This window comes from Acanthopagrus latus, chromosome 21, assembly GCF_904848185.1.
Source record: "Acanthopagrus latus isolate v.2019 chromosome 21, fAcaLat1.1, whole genome shotgun sequence".
Lineage (NCBI taxonomy): Eukaryota > Metazoa > Chordata > Actinopteri > Spariformes > Sparidae > Acanthopagrus > Acanthopagrus latus.
This window is the reverse complement of record NC_051059.1, coordinates 19,989,840-20,009,649: the sequence shown is the minus strand read 5'-3', so window position 1 is coordinate 20,009,649 and position 19,810 is coordinate 19,989,840. Positions and strand designations below refer to the sequence as shown.

Here is a 19,810-nt window from a genome sequence, read left to right as displayed (position 1 = left end):
TGTTCTTCAGTGACCTGCACAGCCCATAAATCACTACTCATACTGAAGGTGTCCAATGCTCAACCGTTTTGTTTTACATTTGTTTTCCAGCCCTGTTGTCTCAGTCTTAACTTGTTTTTCTTGAGGGACGCTGCACTAAAGCAAAAAATGTTATTGATCAAAAGATTGATCTGTTACTTGTTGAAAACTGTTTAAAACGGTAACGCTTGCTTCTTAACACCCAATCTAAAGCCTTATCAAATACTGCATTTCATAATTAAGTTCAGCAAAGACAACCCAGCAAATCATGAAATCACTGCAAAAATGGTTCAGTCAAGCTTAACTGTCCTAAATTAACATTATTACTCAAAAATCTGCAATCACTAAAATTAAATTCACTTATCTGTGAAATGGGGGATCATTTTATCAGCCAGTACTGAACTAATGGAAACACACTGTATGTAGTCAGATGATGTCGAGTGGACACAACATTCTGAAAATAGGCTATTATCTATCAAGGGGTTTGGTGGGTTTCCATATTTCTGGTAAGTGTGTTTCTGTGTCAGGTCTGATGACCTGGCATTAACACCAACCAGGAAGTACACAATCAGAAGCTGTTGAAATGTGCTTTGTTATGTGTTTGTGTGTGTACTGGAGTGTAAGTGACATTGAATAAGTGTTACAGATAAGAATCACAACAAGTTGAAGTGTATCCCCATGAACAGCTGTATCCATGTGAGGATACATGTACAGCGCAATGTGTTACATTTATATTCTGTTAGATTAAACATTGATTCGGCGGAACATCCTCTAGGTCTCCCGTGAGGGTATTTTATCAACATAACCCAGAGGGCTGACTGCACTTACAGGTCGAAACAGTGATGCTGGCAGGAACGCTGATGCTGTTGTTAATGACAGCGAACACGTTGATGTTGTACTCTATGCCTGCGTCCAGGTTCGTGATAGTGATGGTGGTGATGTTCCCTGGAATCCTCAGCTCTAACTGAACACCTGACAGGGACACAGGTAAAAAGATACCAATTACACACCTTATTATTTCAAAGAAGCTGAGTGTTATTTTAAAACTAATTAAAACTAAAGCTTCTATTACTAACTTTCCTCCTTCAAAAAGTTCTGTACTTACCTCCGGCGCTGCTTGGTGTGTAGGTCACTAAGAAATCTGTCAGCACCACTGAGCCCTCCCACTCCAGGTCAATAGTGCGATCAGTCACACCTCGTACCCTCAGGTTCATGACTGGTGCAACTGTTGAGACATAAAACAAAAACTATTAGAATACAATGTTTAAAAAATAGCCATGTTTACTTTATTTTGTGTAGTTTTTTCCTGTTTGTGTTTTTGTACTTGCATATTTTGGTTTTACCATGATAATTGTGAAACATAAGCATTATATCACCTGTAGAGCCACTTGGTAGTATTTTGCATGTGTCACAATATTGTGAGATATATCCTACTTTAGTGGCAAAAAAAATGGCAAAGCTGTGTTTGCTTTAATATGTAGGGTAAGACTTTCACACCCACGATTCATAAATTCAGACAGCAGGTGACTAACTTGTATCCCTGGTGTAAGAGCTACAACTCCTGTGAATCACCCACCATAGAGCCTCTAACAGCCAGTGAATTGTGTAGACAAGTGACCCACTCTTTCCTCATCTCCTCTAAACTTAAAAATTATGCAACTTTATGTACTTTTTATGTGGTTTGCTTTTTGAATTGGCTCTTTTTCTGCATAAGCAATTGTTTTTGACTCTTTTTGCATCCACAAAGTTGGTGTAAATAGGGAAGTTAAGAACTAATACGAGAGTCCAGGCACCAGAATAATTCCGCAGAAAAAAAACATCAGCTAATTGTTTAAGTCTCAGTCATATTGTTATCTAATTTGAACTTGGATAATGTAAGACTATATGACGTTGACCCACTGTGTTTGCCAGCTAAAAGGGGCAGATACAGGTCATCTGTAGGCCAATTTTTGCCAAAAAAAAGTGGATGCAAATATAATGACTGAGAAAAGAAAGTTGTTGGGAATACCAACATTTTCCTCAGACAAATAAAATTATGAAGAAAAACTCTGTACCAAAGAAAAGTTTACCTCCATGGCCCCATTTATGAAAATGTCAACAAACACATCTTCACTTGCAACCTGAGAGCTAAGAGTCATTGTCAACGACACAAAATGGGGGTGATGTGATGGACACTTCTCTTGGAAAAAAACTAAAAAAAAACTAAACACAACCCTGTTAATAGTCAACATTATTTCCACTGTGGTGCTTCAGATATGGGCAGCAGTCCAAGTGCCTGGGCTGACATCAGACCACCATCAAACTTCTATACATGCATATAAATTGCCACATGTGGAGCAAGATTTTATATTTAGTATATAAAACCAAAACACATCTCCTTACTAACACAGAGCCCTGCTTTCATTCACTGCATGATTTTGCCAATCAGGGCCAATAAAGGCAGACTAACTGGTAAAATGATCATGACAAGAGTGATTAAAAATACTGTCAGTGCACACAACATTCCTACTGGTGCCATTATCTCCCTGACTAAAAACAGTCTCAGCATCTGTATCTTTTTCAACACACGTCAGCTGGCCAGACTGCACTGAGTAGGTGCATTCCAGCCAGTAAAAGAAGCCAGCGCTTGTGTCAACAACAGGCTGAGTGTTAACATGAGAGGGAGAAGCGCTGTCATTCATTTGGGCTGAAGTGGAGAAAGTCAAGCCATAAGCCTGAGACGGTGGTGCTGAATGCAAATGTGGAGGCATAAACAAGAGTGTTTACAGCTCCCCCTGCCAAAAACAACAAGGATGAGGAGGAGGGGAGCCTGATGAAGGACAATGGAAGAGAAGAAGGTAAAAAAAAAAAGTGTTTTTAGGGGGGGAGAAACAACAAGACTGATTTAAAGACAGAACAGGAGAGAAAACGACTAGACAAGATAGGCTTCTGCAGAGTAAATGACTAAGGATGAAACAGAAAAGAAGAGAGAGTCACAGAGGAGCAACGGAGCAGCAAGTGTGATGGTGTGATAAACAACCTCTCACCCCCCGATCATCTCTACATCCTGTGATACAGGACTTTATAGCACAGCGCTGAGTCCACCTCAGGGAACCTGCGGACGCTCTGGTAGCCAATGCAGATTCTTCCTCACACACTCGAAAGAATGGGAACATGCTGTACGACGGTTTGCTCATTTCGAAACAGCGAACCCGCACTGGGGAAGACTGCTGCAGCATTTACTCAGCTAGATTAATTTCACCAATTAGACCTGTCACATATATAAAGGAAGTAACAAACGAAATGAAGGAGCAATAATCCATGGGATAGAAGGAGAGTGATTGAATGAGGTCATGCAGGAGGCTGAACAGACAAGCCGCTTGAAAAGTAAAGACATAAACTCCCAGAGTAAGTGAAGGGCGAACTCTCAAGTGGGCACTTAGGGGAAGGTTTCCCTGAAAAGTTAGAGCCAGAAGCTGTAACTTTACCGACGAAAGACAAGTGCTGAGTTCTCACCTTGTTGTTGCTATGTTAAAGGTCACCAACGAGCTGCTAATTTGTATGCAAATAATATTGTTTACTCTCCTGAATTTCTCAACATCTCTGGATTGCAGAGTATCGGGAGAGTCGCTGACTTTTGCGACCGGGCTAGTGTCTAACTTCAGCAGCAGTTTTCAGTTTCTGACTTCATGTCCTTGTTTTTCTGTCTCATTCTAACTTCAGTTGAAGCACATTTTGCTTTTGAGCCCCTGACAAGGTCTTCGGATAACAGACAGCTTAACAGTATGAAGGGGCTGTGTGCACGCTGGCAACACGAGAACACAACAAGCTTTTGTAAACATACTAACTTACATGAACGGGGTGAGACAAACACCGTTTATATCTCTTGCAGACTCATTAAAATGCTGAATGTTTTGGTGCTGAATGCTGAAGGTGAGTCATGTATCTTTCCCAGGGTTTTTTACACAGGGGCAACTTGCTGAAGGTTATTCAACATTATCGCCTGGAGTCTTTAAGTCTCATTAGGTCTTTTCAGTATGCTCTGATTGGTAGACACGGCATTACCCACTAAACTAAAAACCTTAAAAGGTAAAACTCCAGCTGACAGCGGAGGTCAGTTTATCATCTGAGGACTAACTTACCTCCAGGCTACCTCATGTAATGGCATTTCTCTCATTCATAAGCTTAAGTGACTTAACTGAAAGTTTGCGTCTGACGCACAATACCATGCAATTGTACCCCATAAGATCTGTTTTCAGTCTCTTCGATTAAATGGGGGTCAAGGATTCAGTGTGCTGTTGTTGAACCTGAACACACAATGCTTCAGGATGGTTTTCCTTGCTTTGAACTGAAGTAAGGAATTGCATTTTGTATTTTGTTTTTATTTACAGATCCTAGTAACAAACCAACTGTGGAAGTGAGTCTAGCTGGATAACTTACACGGCCCTACAAAATCTATCATCGCTTGTTACAACTGTTCGCGGTAACTCGGTTTGTACGAGTCCTGAGGCAGCGGAGTCAAGAATACTGCTTTTAATAACATGTGAGAGGGGGAATCTACAGCGGTGTTCTTCAATCCTGGACCTCTGGGAGCCCTGCCCTGTATGTTTTAGATGTTTCTCTGACACAGCACACTGATTCAAAGGGATGGGTCTTTATCAGGCTTCAGCAGAGCTTGATGACGAGCTGATTATTCGAGTCAGGTGTGTGGGAGCAGGGGAACATGTAAAACATGTAAAGAGGGGGTCCCTGAGGACCAGCATGAAAGAACACTGATCTTCAGTATCTACAGCGAATTCAAGTAACATGCAGCTTGTGAGAATAATGGAATATCAGCACAAAAACAGGATGACTATGGGCAATGAAGTGTTTACTATTGAAGTTTTAAGGTATATACGTTTAATGTGCTCTTTTATATGCGGTGTCAGTGTAATTTTGTGGTTATTTTGCTTGCCAGGTACGATGTATCAGCATAAAATATTGCCTTTTTTGTTGAGATTTACTATCACAAATATAAACAAAACACTTTTTTTTAATTCCATTTTTTCACAAGTTGAAGTTAAATATCTGAGACTTGGTTTTCCAAAACCTTGAGCAAAATCTCTTAAAATCCATGCTCGTGAGCTCTTTTGCAAGATGCCATGATAATCCATCCACCTGACAGGTGTGGCGAATGGTGGTCAAACCGGATATTGATGGTCCCACTACCTCATTCAATTTATGGGCGGCAGCTCTCGTGAACATTCCTGCAGTCAGCATGCCGATTGCATGTTAACTCAAAACCTGCGACATCTTTGGGATCGGGTTGTCTGATAAAACTGCACATTTTAGAACGGCCCTTCATTGTGACCAGCTCAAGCAACACCTGTGCACTAATCATGCTGTGTACTCATCATCATGATGAGCCACACCTGTCCGATGGATGAATTATCTCTGCAACGGAGAGGCGCTCACTAGTCCAGACTTCAACTGCTTTGTGTCTGAAGAATTTGAGAGAGATGAGTGTTTTGGGTGTGTGAATGTGCCTTATGTTCACACCTAATTGCTATTTTGTGTCATCATTGGTGAAAAGCAAGTGAAGTGAGGTTCTGCTTTAAAAAAAAAACTGTGGGTTTTCTATGCTCAAATGCAAATTTGGCTTCTCATTCTACGCTCTGCTTAAGCATCCAAAAAAGGAGGAGCGCACAAAAGATCAGACTCGCATTCAAATCTTTTTTGGTTGGCAAAAAAGGCGGCTCCAAAATACATACTGTCAAAGAAGCTTTGTCATACAAGGAAAAAGAGAATCAATGTCTATTCAGTGCAGGAGAATAGTTTTGGTTATTGAAGGACTTTTGCTGCACACTGACACACAATTTCAGGCACAACTGCAATAACAGTATGTGTCCTCAAGCTGCTGAGGCAGGCTATGAATAGCACACAGGTTTAGGCTTGTGCTTGATTGTGCGACGAGGTGTTCTCAAATGTCTGTCAAAGCCCTATAATATCACAGTTAAACATGTCATTTCTGTCATCATGGGGGCTCTCAGTGAAAAACAAAACAAAGGTGTAAGTAGCAGGGGAGATAAAATCTATCATGTAAATGTTCCATTTCTATAGAACAAGGCGCCAACCTTGCAATGTGGGGTTCAGTATCTCGCTCAAGGATACTTTGACATGTGGCCGGGGGAGCCGGGGAATCCAACCACGGTCCTTCCGATTACTTGACGATCTAAATGTTCACAGACCAGGTAATGCACTGACGTTTTATTTATATTATTTTCAGTCATGTTCACTGACCACATTCTCTGTCTTATCATCTGATGAGATTCACTGGAGGTTGTAGCAAAAGGTGACCAGATTCAATGAACTGTTACCTTGAGTAAAATTACAGAATTCCAAGTCTGGTTTGAACATGGAATCTCAACGATGCACAAAAAAGATTTGGTCATCTTTGGGCATTTTACTGCAGACGTGTATTTGAACTTTACATGTGCCTAATGACATACCTGACAAACACAACTTTACACAGTGGGCTTAGAAGTTTCTTCCGTGAAAGCTGCGGCGACATCCGCAGCTATGTGAGAAATGTCAATGTCAGTTGTCAACAATGCCGCACTCATCAACAAGACAGTGTCACCGCCACTTTTCCAACGTTGGATCAAGGCGTGATCGTGGAATTCCTCTGCTGTCGAGATGAAATGCCACTCTTTAGCCCACGCTGATCTCTGCTTTGTGCACCAACACATATTTTCATGTGAAGATACACTGTATCCTTCCTCACGCCTCAAACATGCCATTTCAATTCTCCATTACTGCACGTGGGGGGAAAATATAGGCCTTCTTAATTGAAGCAAAAATACATCCCGCTTTCTTCAGCTTTTGATACCATGAAGCACTTAAGCCTGTCACCCTACAGGTCTCTGGTAATTGAACTGCTCCGTTTTGTATTCAGCAAACTATCCCCTACAAGCGCCGGCTATTTTAGCCTCTAATTGCAGAGAAATAAGCAATTCGGACTCCTGCGCTTGCTATAGATATTAAATGGTTGGAGGAATCAGCTTTAGTAATATGATTTGCCATCCCTGTCTCTGTTGCTCGCCCTTCTGTCCGTCCTCATCCTTCACTTTCTTGACAGCTGCCTCAAATGGCAGAGGAGGATCTGATACTTTGGCGTGGAGAGCCGGGCTCTTCGACAAAGGCGAGCATGACTCAGAAACTGTCTCAGCTGCAGCTAATGTGACACCTCTCTCTGCGGATGGATGTGACTTTTGACAAATAAATGCTGTTATACCTTCTGCTGTCGGGCAAGTTACGTGCCCCGCCACCTGGAAGCGCGGGTGGGGGGGGGGGACAGGTTGCATTTATAAATCTATACAACAAAACAGATTTATCTCTACCAGCTCTACAGGGATCAGATATGCAACCGTGTGCTGTGAAGCATCATGGGTAAAAAGGTGTATTTTCTATCTAAAGGCTACACCAGGTGGTTGAATTAATTACATCCTTTCTTCTTGTTAAATGTGTGCTGATAAATGAAATCCCCTGCTGTAGCCCCTATCCTGTCTGCAAACTCTCTGCCCTCCGTGGTACGTGCCAATAACTGCTATCCTTCCATTAGCTTTCAGTTTCTGTTATATATTATATTCAGTGCTGAGAGGATTAGCTGCTTAGTCAGCTAATTTAATTTTCAGAAAAGGAATCCAAGACAGATCTCATAATCGTCCCAGTCATATATATACAGAATATCATCCAAAAATGCCAAACAACTGCTGGTTTGTGAGAATGTACTTCTTTTTTTTGTTTTGTTACAGTTTTATTTTATTTCAAAAAGAATGCCTTTACTTTTAAGGGAAGTTTAGCCCTAATTGTAAACGTTTTGACAGATGGTGTTTACACAAATGTTTCAGACATTAACATCCCGCCTCATTAAACAATCCATTCCAAACATCACTGTACTGAATCGATTACAGCGTAAGATCTAGATTTTCCGTTAGTTGGTGTTATTCATCAAGTGGAACAAATCTGTTTTTTATCACCCTTACTTTTTCAGAACTACTCCCACACTGTAAATAAACCACACAAAGACACATCAAAATGCTCTTTATATAAAGAGTGGACTGTAATCTGAGGCGTGCATTCAGTTTTTGACACCTGAATAAAACCTCAGTCATGGTGCCAGCGACTCATGAACAAAGAAATGTGCTCACATACCAGTAAATCAATCTCAGCGGCCGAGGCACTTCATCTAACGTTGCAGCTCCAATTTTGAAAAGAAACCCTGGTCCTGCCCCGAGAGTTCAAGCTGAACTGTCTGAGGGTCACACAGTCACTCTGAAATCTGTTTAGTCTGTTTTTCTACTGTGAGCTACTTGCTTCTGGTCACACTGACAGGAGTGTTAAGGGAGGACAACTTCCTCTCCCAAAGTTTTTTGCTTCTGGGAATTGAACTGCAAATGTCATACAAACTACTTTTTGAACTCGACAACAGCCAAGAGGATCAAACTGACACGAAGGATAAAAAGCAGCCTACCAGAGTTGCAGTCATCTCCAGCAAAGCCGTCCTGGCAGACACAGAATCCATCCTTGCAGACTCCCTTCTTGCTGCAGTTGTTAGCGCAGTAGACCAGCGAGCAGTCCTCTCCCACGTACCCGGGCCGGCACTGGCACGTCCCGTTGACGCACAGCCCCTGGTCCGAGCAGTCGTTGAGGCACCTCCCGACCATGCAGTCTTCGCCGGTGAAGGACTCCTCGCACACGCACTCCCCGTCGATGCACAGCCCGCGACCCGAGCAGTCTGAAGGGCACCGCGGCTCCGAACAGTTGTCGCCCCCAAAGTCACGGTCGCACACGCACTCCCCTTCGACGCACACCCCCTGGCCGGAACAGTCGTCCGGGCAGCGAGGCTCGGAGCAGTTCTTGCCAGTCCAACCTTCCTCACAGATGCAGCCGCAGAGGTCAAAGCTGAAGCTGCCGTGGCCACTGCAGCCCGGGACAAAGTCCAAGCGACCTGGGGAGAAAGGTATACAGAATTATGTGACACAGTGTCGCTTGACTCTGAGATGAAAAGTTTAGAATGAAATCAAACCTAAAGGGCAAATTCAGTTTTTAACATTACTTAGACTTCTTTTCTATTTTTAGTATCCTTAAGACACTTACAGAAACCGCTTAATCACTGGTTCCAACACTGCAAAATGAAGCAATGTGGATCCTTGACAACAAGGACTTTGTACTTTGATCCCCAAGAATCACTGAGCTTTTTTCTCATTATTATACCACTTTAAACGTGGAGAATATCCATTTTCTTTTCCAAGTAAAATTGTCGATTTAATATGAAAATGTCGGAATAAAACTTCCCTCCTGTCTCCTCTCCAGCTCCACATTTTCTTTTTTGTTTCCTACAATGGCCCTCATACTCTGTAGCAGAAATTAACAGAGTAATTGCGATACTGGCAGTTTATTTCTCAAGGATGCCTTGCCATGACTTTGTTCTGGTCCCCAGGAAAAATATCAGAAAAGAAGCTGGGATGTTTAAAATGTGTGTACATGTACTGGAGTCTCTCTTATGTACTGAAAAACAGATGCCCTTTCTAAAACCTTATTAATACCACATTAAAGGGGCTTTATGTGACAATTTGTGTTACATGTATTAATCCCTTTTTTTATTATTGGCTATAAGTGAACGGACTAGACCCTCCTCATCTCCCTCTGTTGCCTTTACAAGCCTGTGGAAAATTTGTTTCAGCTGCTGGACTGTGTAATTTTTCTGAAGGACAATTTACAGCGACAGTCCCGAGGATGTGACATAATGCACGTTCTCAGTTCTGCTAACAGAGCAACAGCAGCTAAGGTAAGTTCACAAATGGCATCCACTAACATGAACTAGAAGTTTTTGCAGAGCATGTGACAGAGTTTGTGGATTGACCTAAAATCTACATGAAAGATGTGCGTCAAATGTTCACCTGCTGCGTCTATTGCACTTAACCCCCATGTAAGAACTGTTTCCTTAACATTTAAGGGATAGACGGCATGTGAACTGTGCAATAGATACCCAAATCAGTGCAGAATAACCCACTGATAACCTAACTGACAGCATCAGGTCAGCACTAAGACATTTTCAGGGTGAATGTGTCACTGTTCTGTTTTTGTAAGAAGTGCTAGTAGTCCTTGGAATCCCAGGAAAATGGTGTTTAATTCTCGAAACAAAAATAATTGAAAAAATCACGGGAAAACCTTCAACCATAGTCCGCATGCATCGACAGCCTTGATGGAAGAAACGGCGGTGAAGACATCAACCGAAACCTGTCTCATTTTGTGCTTTTTTTCCATCTATCCATCATCCTCGTCCTCAGCTGAGCATTTCATCCTCATTCTGATTCAGATCATGACTGCCGGAGATAATCATATTCTCACCGTAGAGATAGAGCGTTTTCAGAAAATATTTGAAAGCTGTGATGGTGTCAATGGAGCAGATCCTTTACCCATAATATATCATATAACTCCGTTTCAGTCCCCTCATATTATAATGGAAGCATCTCCTGAATAGTCAACAAATTTCTCCCTAGTAGCAAAGGTTTCTCCACACCTTTTAGACCGAGACTGTGAGCTGCCCTGCAGCATCAATATTCCGCAGCCGTCTGTCTGCTCTTCCTTCGTTGTATAAACAGTTTTTTCTGCTTATTGTAATATCTGCTCTTTTTCTCCATGTCACGTATGACACAGCATGATTCGAACGTTTCTCTTGCAGTTTTTAAATCTTTATATCTTTTCAAACACAGTGGGAAAATGGCTTATTTAAACAAAACAACATCCTCCAGCTCTATCCATATACGTGTTGTCACTGTCAACTCACCCACAGCGGAGCTCTCCCCGCAGCATCCAGACCCACACTGAGCTCTGAGCAGGGAAACTTCTCTCTCCAGCATCTCCACCCTCGTGGCGAGCTGTTGGATTGAGGTCGTTGTTGGACAACCACATGCAGCTTTTGGGATGTTGATACGGTGAGTGAATGTTACCTGAAGAAGAACGAAAGTAAGGTTAAGAAGTGCATATTGGTACCCAAGGGCATTAAATCATAAGAGAGCATTTATGCCTCAGTTATGGACCAATACACATTTTCTTCAATTTAAGGTGATACGTAATGCAAAATCTATCTTTCTGGTGTCCAACATTTACATTCAGCCATTTAGGCTTCGAAAGTCGCAGGGGGAAGTGAGGCCATGGTCAGTTTTCATAGTTTAATAAAAAATCATTTAAATCAGTAACGTTACCTTATCAAAGTATCTTCCAAACCTTCCAAACCAAAGTTTTGGGACCAGTTCCAGTAGATCACCTCAGTTGGCAGCTGTGACATGGTTACAACTTAATCCTTTGGGTCAACTCCGACTTCAAGTCAGGTACACTGAAAGTGCTCATTTTTGACACTGACAGGCCGAGTGTCTGACAACATTTCAGAAGCAGTTCCTACAGAACTAGACCTTCTGTCCAAATGTAAGATCCTTTCTGTAAGTTTACTGAGCAGTTACAGTTGCTCTAAATCTAAATTGTCAAAATCAGTTTAAAATTCAGCCGTGAGTTCGTAAAATAAGTTCTTGTTGGCAGTTTGTCTAAATAAACTCCAAACTCTAACTCACCCTGATACTGATTAACAAAAATGTCTATCTCTATAAGAATTGTTTCAATAATGTTGTCAGACACTTAGATGACAACCTTTGCCTGTCGGCGGCAAAATCAAGCACTTTTAGTGGACTAGCTTTGACAGATGGAGTTGCTCCAAAGCATGACATAAGAACCATTGCAGCCATGTCACGACTGCCAGCTGAACGGATCTGCTGGACCGAATACAAAACTTTTGGTAAATATGAATCATTTCCACATCAAGACGAATCATAGAGAAAGCTGACATCTGATCCAAAACTGCTGCAGCAGTGCTTTGACAATCTTCCATCGATGTTTTAATAATTTCAGTCTTGTTCACTGCCATGTTCAGTTGTTGCCGGCATAAATTAAGAATTTTGATAGTGATCTGAAGTCACAGTACTTTCGGTTTTGTTTATGTAACACTTGAATTAATTCTGGATAAAACAATGTGTCACCATAAATATCAGTTTGTGATGAAACAGATGTTGTCCTTCAGAATAATCTCCGTGCCGTAAAGTCACTCATAAGTAGTCTCTTCACGTCGCTCATCCTAAAAAAAATGTATCCTTGAATGCTTTATAACTAAATAAACAAACCCAAAAATGTTACTTAAAAATACACCTACCTGGCTGTCAGCATCTAGTGTCTGCTCAGTGTATTCTGTTGGTCCATTTGGATCCATTGGACCCTCCATAGAAGGGCTGGACCCCAATTCAGCACGAAGACCTTTAACCAAGAAGAAGAGCTCTAAAAAACTTCAAAATACAACATGTTTGTGGGTGTCTATGCGAACAAAAGGTCTCTTGAGGACAGCAGTGAGTGAGTTTAAACCCAAACACTCGATCGATCAGAAGACCTCACCATCATCTGGGCCCGGTGGTGTGGAGGCGTCCAGGTCGACAGAGCACAGAGACTCTAAGGGTACGTTGATGTTGTAGACGTGGTTAAAGACCACAGGTTGCTCCCGCAAGGTCTGGTTGGCTGAGGAAGCGGAGGGGGGCTGATCCCCCCCTGGGATCTGTCTCTTCACTCTGGTGGTACGAACCAGCTTGGTGTCTCCGGATGGAGCAGCACGAGTAGCAACCTGAAGAGAGAGGCAACATGAAACAAAAAACACTGCACGTGGCTTGGACACAGGGGGTTTCCAGCTGTTTTTGTCCTTTATGTCTTGTGTTTACAAAATGATGGAGCACAGACTAAGAAAAGACACCAGGGGGACACAAAACAAGATTAATATACTGTGTATGAAGGGTTTTTCTCACTGGCTGCAACATAAGCAAAACTATTTTTACATTAAAAACCGAGGCCATTTGCAAAGAATGTCAGTATTTTCAGACTGTGTCAGGCAGTGCAAAAAGTAAAAGTATGAGGATTATGTTAAGCTAAGATGTAAATCTTAACACGTCTGGAGAAGTAGCATTCTACCTACAATCAACACATTACTTTGAAGGCTAAGAAGCACTTCATGAACTACACTGGCGTCTGAGGATACATTTCACTGAGGGAAAAAAGCCACACTCGTGACTAAATCCACTGTGTAGTATTTCCTCACCATGTGAGGTCTATTCCTGGATGATAGTCGAGTTCAGGCCAGGGTTCACAGACACTGTGCCCTGATCATATGATTAACCTCCATGAAAATTCAGTCTTAGGCCGGCCTGGGCTAAATCTATAACTGTGTTTTCCACAAATATACTTTACTCGGGCAATTTCAGTGTCAAAGTAAGAGTTACATTTCTCTCCTTCATATTAGGACTAACTAGCTATACTGAAAAACAAGAACAATGCAGTTTCTTCATTCTTAGCTATTCATGGCTCATCAACAGCTGGTGAACTTATTGCCCGGTACATTCAGAATTAGCACAACACATGCATGTAGCCATCAAGTGTGTCTTTAAAACGCTCTTACAAACAACAAAGCTAAAGTTAGCTTACTTGGCTACGTAGGATACTGGCTAAGATTATAATTTTAGTCAAGCTAAGTGTCCTCTATCCCGTAATGTACAAGAAACCAACAACGTAAAATATAAAAAGCCTTTAGAAAAGATGCTGGCACAGTATGTACAGTTGTCCAAATCATCACTTCTCTCTGATCATCAAATCAGCCAGAATAGTCTTGAGTGGATTTGTGCTCAGACTCAAGTGATTAATATGGCTGCCAAAAATAGTGGATTGGAAATAAATAATGAATATGAAAAAAGAGCCCTGGGCAGCTCTGCTTCAGAAGAAATGGGTATTTTATCAGAGCATTTTACCTGTAGAGTAAGAAACAGAGCCAAAGCAAGGAGCCGGCCTGTTGTGAGCACAGTGGCCCCGTGATGCTGCTGCGCCGGTGGCATGCTGGGAAGAAACCTCACCAATCTCGTCTGCTCACACCTATGGAGGATTGGCAAAAAGTAGAACAGCGAAAGAGAAGAGAAAAGGGGAGAGAAGAAAATAGTTGGTCCATAGATTTCAGTAAAAGAAGCAGTCGTAGATGGTATTCGCGTCGCATGAAAATGTCTTTTCAAAGAACATACAGTGGCTGCTCCAGTGTGGTTGTTAGTGTGCCAAGATGGAAAACATCTATTCGTGTGTTTCTGTGTGTTTCTATGTGCATGTGGGGAGTCTCACTGCCATAAGCTCATCCTCTGTAAATGATAAATAAATGCCTTTGATCTGCAAAAAAGAAAAAAAAAAAAGAAATTGGCTTTAGAAAGAAAAAAATACAAAAAAACTCTACTAGGGATTGTGAACGTGGTTAAGAACCCTAGAATCCATTTTGCTGTATAATGCCAAATATTTGATCTTTACACTTGGGAGGAATACAAAAGTATCGCTCTGGGAGAGAGTTGATAGATGGATTTCAGTAGAGACACGGTTTGAGTGATGCCGCTGTAATCCTCTCCCCGTTGAGTGGAGGAGAGCGAATGGGAGGACTCGCTGAAATAAAAAGCCGCGCAGAGGAAGAAAAAAAAACTGATGTGGATCCTTGAAGCGGCTGTCACAGACGAGAAAGTGCCGAGCCGAAGTTTGCTTTAGATGTGGCTATTTGAATAAAGAGTTATCTCACTCAATGTGCGGAGATGCCGTATCATGCAAGTGTGGCGACAGCTGGTTCCACAAAACCGGAAGAAGCAGTTTCATCAGTAGCATGTGTGTTTCCTGGCACTAATTTTAAGCACACGTCCCTGATGAGTTTTAGCGTGTCCCATCGCGCCTCTGTATCCATGTGGGCAGAAGACCATTCAGAGGGAGTTGAAAGAAAACATCTCACAGCCGGGCCTGTGTAGTCAGTATTCAAGAGGCTCTTTTATCACAACAATGCATCTCATGTTGGAGAAGCAGGCTGCTCTCAGTTGGCGCCTTTTGTGAGCGCCAGATGGAAGTCTTCTTATCACACCTAACTGGCTCGGGCTCTTTTATTGATCATTTAGGGTGGAAATGTTGAAACATCAGCGTATTTGCACATAAATGAGAAACTGAGAGAATCCCAGCGTGTGTGACCTGCGGATCCTTTAAAGTTTGTCTCATTGAGGGGAAAACATTTTTTTTTTTTCTCAATAGATGCGTACGCAATGTCCCAGACGTCCCGCTCGCGGTGCTGAAGATTCCTAGCACTTCACTTTCAAGATTGACCACCTGAGTGCATCCTTCATTTTAGGGCCAAAGTCTGACAACTTGTGTGTGCTTTTACATGCGTGGGGTGCCCAGAAATGCTCATATGAAAGATGTTGACACCTATAGTATATCATGAGAGCCCCATAGCAGAAAGATAGCCAGTCATATGTTACAATCCATAGCATGCCTCGCTTCAGACAGTGCCCCTAATGCTTTTAAAAATGGCTTTGGCCTTGCAGGAAAACGACTCCCAATGCCGCCTGCTTAACGCCGAGGAGATGGAAAATGTTCTCCTCTGAAACCTCCCCTCAAGCATGAAGCTGCCGTCTGACACGACACGAGCCGTTTAACCAGTGAATTCACCAAACAAATGAGAAGCATGCGGATGATGAAGGAGCGAGAAAAGCCAACTGGAACCATCTTGTTCACAGCCATTAGCTAAAGCGGTGTCCCTTCGGCTAGCTTCAGCAGTCGGTTCGCATGCATGCTTAAAAGACATGATGATGACAAATGGCAGTACACGGACGTTTTTACTCACTTCCTGTGGCGAGTGTGATAGAAAACAGCTCTGGAGATCAACCACTGCCATGATATTGTGTTTTAAACTCAAGTCAAGGCCAATAAAAATCCGATGACAGTATCAGTCAACGTGTTTTTTGCTTAACACAAAACATAATTTTGAGAAGGATCCTTTAAACTTCAAAGATTTATAGTTTAGCTTGGTTTAGTGTAGTTTGCTTATAATTTACTGAATCCAAACGTTTGCTAAAAGAAAACAGAGATTCATTTTGGTACAAATTAGGGTAAAAAGGAAGGAAATTGTCTTAAAAACACTATTTTTTTTAACCAAAGCAAATATTCAGTTAAGCCTTTGCTTCTAATTTCGAAACATTAATGTCTATATTGTTGAATTATATGCTTGTCTGGTGCATGTTCAGCTGTGCAATAACTTCAATACTTACCACCATCTTCAATTTCCTTCATTCTTCATTATGAATACCAAATCACATATTTGTCATTCCAGTTGAAAATACTCAGACTGATAAAACCTCACAAACATGGTTACTACAGAACTCTGATCTGTACTAACCAGGTCATTTTCAATTGACAAATGTCTTGGCGACACTAGTTATACATATACTTAACTATAAATTAACTAAACAAATAGAGTTCAATATGTATGATATAACTTCTTACAAATAAACTTCAGAACTACCTCCTGATGGCAGAGATTAAATGACCCAACATCCTATAGTACACCTGTAAATGTTTTGTTAAGTGCGAGGCGGAACGTATGAAAGAATACGGGGCTCTTTCTTGCCTTTCTTCTGAGACAGAGGTAAAAATAGATGTATTATGAGATGAAAGTGTCATGCCACTGTTTTATATCCCCACAGAAAGAACAGATAAAATTCTAACATATGCATGCAACGAGTCTTCCTTGAAGGCATCCTCCTTTTAACATGGGCCAAAAATAGACCTATACATTAACACAACTCTATAGATAGTTTGACACTGGTGGTGATAGAAAGTTTGAAAGAGGTTCAAAGTCACAGGATTATACTTTAGTCATTGGGTCACGGTGCAGGCTGATGCCCACGAGCATCTCCACGCACAGTGAGAGGAGGTTTTTCATGGAGGCTCAATTAAGGACAGACCCACTCATTCAGAGTGAAGAGAATCAACACGCTTCAGGCTCCAAAAAAACAGGTTTGATTTACTCACTTTATTTTCCGGATAGAGAACGCGCGCACACACACACACACACACACACACACACACACACACACACACACAGCCAACACAAAAACAAGTGCACTGATTTATACACCTTCAGATCTACAGTACTCTTGCATACACACAGTAAATCTGCATTGAATCCACACCAGCGTGTTCACACAAGCACAACCACACACTGTGTAATGTATCCATTCAGTTTAATAACAGTCGGTCCGCCTACCTTGATGGTAAATAGAGCCGGCAGCCGGGGGCCTTCACTTGAAAGAAACTTGAATCTAAAATCTAGCTGATAAAACGAGCGCGTATGTGTGTGTGTGTTCACATCTCCCACTTACTCACAGACAATTAGATGCGTGTGGAAACAATAGACATTTACTGACATTGCTGTCACTTGATGTATTACCTGGTGATTCTGTTTTAGGGAAATTGAATGAGTTCACCCCCTGCAGTGCTGAAATAAAAATTCCTGTTTCAATTATAATAATAAAAAAAAAAACATTAGGATGCTCAGATAGATAAAATGTTTAGCTTTTTTTAGTCAGCTCACACTACGGAGGCTAACGTCCCAACTGTAAAATGAATCACAAAAACCAGCATGCGTAAAATTTTAATGTACAATAAAAAAAAAAAAAAGAAAAAATCACTTTGATCTCATTCTCTTCAATTTTTTTCATCGTTTTCAGATTACATTCCTCCCTGAGGTGAGCTTCTGATTTTTTGTCTCGATTCTTTCTTCTGTCTTTCTCTTTCATCCACAATGTGGTTTACGGGCAGGCGAGTTGATATGAAAAGAGAATTTAATTTTAAAAATGCACAGTAATTACACTGAGATACAAATCCAACCTTTGTCATGTGGATACTTCAAAAATAGTCTTCTTGTCAGGCACGGCAGATTCAAATGTGGTGCCAGATATCTGGAGAATAAAGGCTAAATCACAACTGCGTTTATGTTATACATATATATATATATATATATATATATATATATATATATATATATATATATATATATATATATATATATATATATATATATATATATATATATATATATATATATAAAGATGACTTCATCATGAAGGTGAAAACACTGACTTGGTGAGCTGCCATCTCTTACTTTAAATGTAATCATTAGGAGCAGCCTCTCTGCACGTCCTCAGGTGAACATAGTCAGTGGAACATATTGGAAAAAAAAACATCTTGTTGGCAACATTAGCTATTTGAGAAATAATAATAATAGCAACCTACTGAGCTTGCTTCCCTTTTCCTAATGCCCCCGGAGCAAAGAAAAAAAACATTTACAGACTATTACCATTACAATGAAACCTCATCTTTCACAAATATCCCCCCAAAGGTACGAATAAACAGTCATGCTGGTATTCAAGCAAACACACGCACACGATATACAAGCTAAAGGGAAAAATACAGTGAGAAATGGAAACATAGTGCACATGAGGACCAAACATATATATATATATATATATATATATATATATATATATATATATATATATATATATATATATATATATATATATATATATATATATATTAAATGTAAGTATGACTTTTATTTGGGTGATATTGCTGCATTTTATAATTAACTTAACTTTGGGAACACAGAAGGAAAGTGGACAAACACGAGAAGGAAAAAATGTCTGGTGAGACCGTAATTATTGGATTTATGAACCAATTCTAATCATTCATAGGAGGCAACTTAAAGCAGCAACAGTGAACTTTCATTTATTGTTGATTCTGGCGGCCCCTGTGGACAGAAGAGGAAGTGTTTCCACCGCCTCCTGTCATAACGAACTTCATCTGGCTGGCACACAGCTGTCTGCAGGATGCATAAGGATGAAGTTACATGTAATCCTACAGCTGGCAGATTCACTTGCACACTAAAAGTCATTTTGTTGAGCTAAAGCTAAAGTTACCAACATTCCCTTATAAAGTCATGTCTTCATAATAATAAGCCAACAGCTCGTTTTAGTTCAGTTATACAGTTTTTTCTGCTGCCATCTGGCAGTACAGAACTATCCACAGCCTCTTTACTCAGGCTTAGTATTAAATTGAAATTATTTCATAAAAAACACACAAAACTCCTGTTCTTGGCCTTGCTGCTGATCTATTTTTTCAACTGAATCTGCTGCTAGCCAGCCTTGAAATAACATGATTTGACACAGAATTAGGCACAGCTAAAGGCTGAGAAGTAAAAGTGTGTTGTAAAATGTCTCTTGAAAAGTGGGGGACAACCTGATGGTCGGTGGAGGAGAGTTCTAGAGTTGAGGGACAGCGTTAGAGAAGGTCCTGTCCCCGTTTTTTTTTTTTTGTTGTTTTTTTTTTACTTTTCAAGACTGATACCAAAATAGAACAAGTTACAATGGTTGTGTGTCGTAGAATGAGTTTTTTCAAGCTCAGAGGTGCAAAGAATTTATCTGATTTTGGAGATGATGCAGAGTTGACTAACCTTTTAGATCTCTGTGAAGATTGCCAGCTGCTCTGACAGAAGCAACGACCTTGAAGTGTGATATCTGTCTGAAATGAGCTGAAAAGGGAACTTCACTTGGCCAGATTCATGAACGCTGCCATACAACCCCGGGGCGAAAAAAAAAAAGATATTGGCAATGACCTCAGCTATAATAGGGGAGCGTGTACTCTTCAGACGAGAACTCATTGTACACACTTCAGCGACGTACTGAGCTGTTTACATGAGGCATCCTTTTCTTAAATAGACCTGGAACTTTCAGTAACTCACCTTGAACATTTTTACTGCACCAGAGCGTCGGAGGAGGCAGAGTCGGGAGGGTGTCGCTAACAATTAGGGAAGCGCGATGCAAATTTCACTTAAGGGATT

The 19,810-nt window shown here is 41.0% G+C and overlaps 1 protein-coding gene and 1 long non-coding RNA gene across 2 annotated transcripts in view; one reads left to right on the top strand and one right to left on the bottom strand.

Moving 5' to 3' along the window:
* Positions 1 to 19,810, bottom strand: part of tnr (tenascin R (restrictin, janusin)) — a 200,012-nt gene that overhangs the window by 58,436 nt on the left and 121,766 nt on the right. Inside the window, exons 10-16 of the mRNA XM_037084415.1 lie at positions 13,872 to 13,992; positions 12,478 to 12,700; positions 12,242 to 12,342; positions 10,829 to 10,991; positions 8,510 to 8,986; positions 1,124 to 1,243; positions 847 to 990 (exon numbers count right to left, since the gene is read on the bottom strand). Coding sequence (XP_036940310.1) covers positions 847 to 990; positions 1,124 to 1,243; positions 8,510 to 8,986; positions 10,829 to 10,991; positions 12,242 to 12,342; positions 12,478 to 12,700; positions 13,872 to 13,955 — 1,312 coding nt within the window. The 5' untranslated portion in view covers positions 13,956 to 13,992. The remainder of the gene's footprint in view (positions 1 to 846; positions 991 to 1,123; positions 1,244 to 8,509; positions 8,987 to 10,828; positions 10,992 to 12,241; positions 12,343 to 12,477; positions 12,701 to 13,871; positions 13,993 to 19,810) is intronic.
* On the top strand, positions 4,764 to 7,250 carry LOC119011368. The gene is made up of 3 exons (XR_005072175.1): positions 4,764 to 4,886; positions 6,097 to 6,227; positions 7,115 to 7,250. It is a non-coding gene; the product is annotated as an uncharacterized LOC119011368 (long non-coding RNA).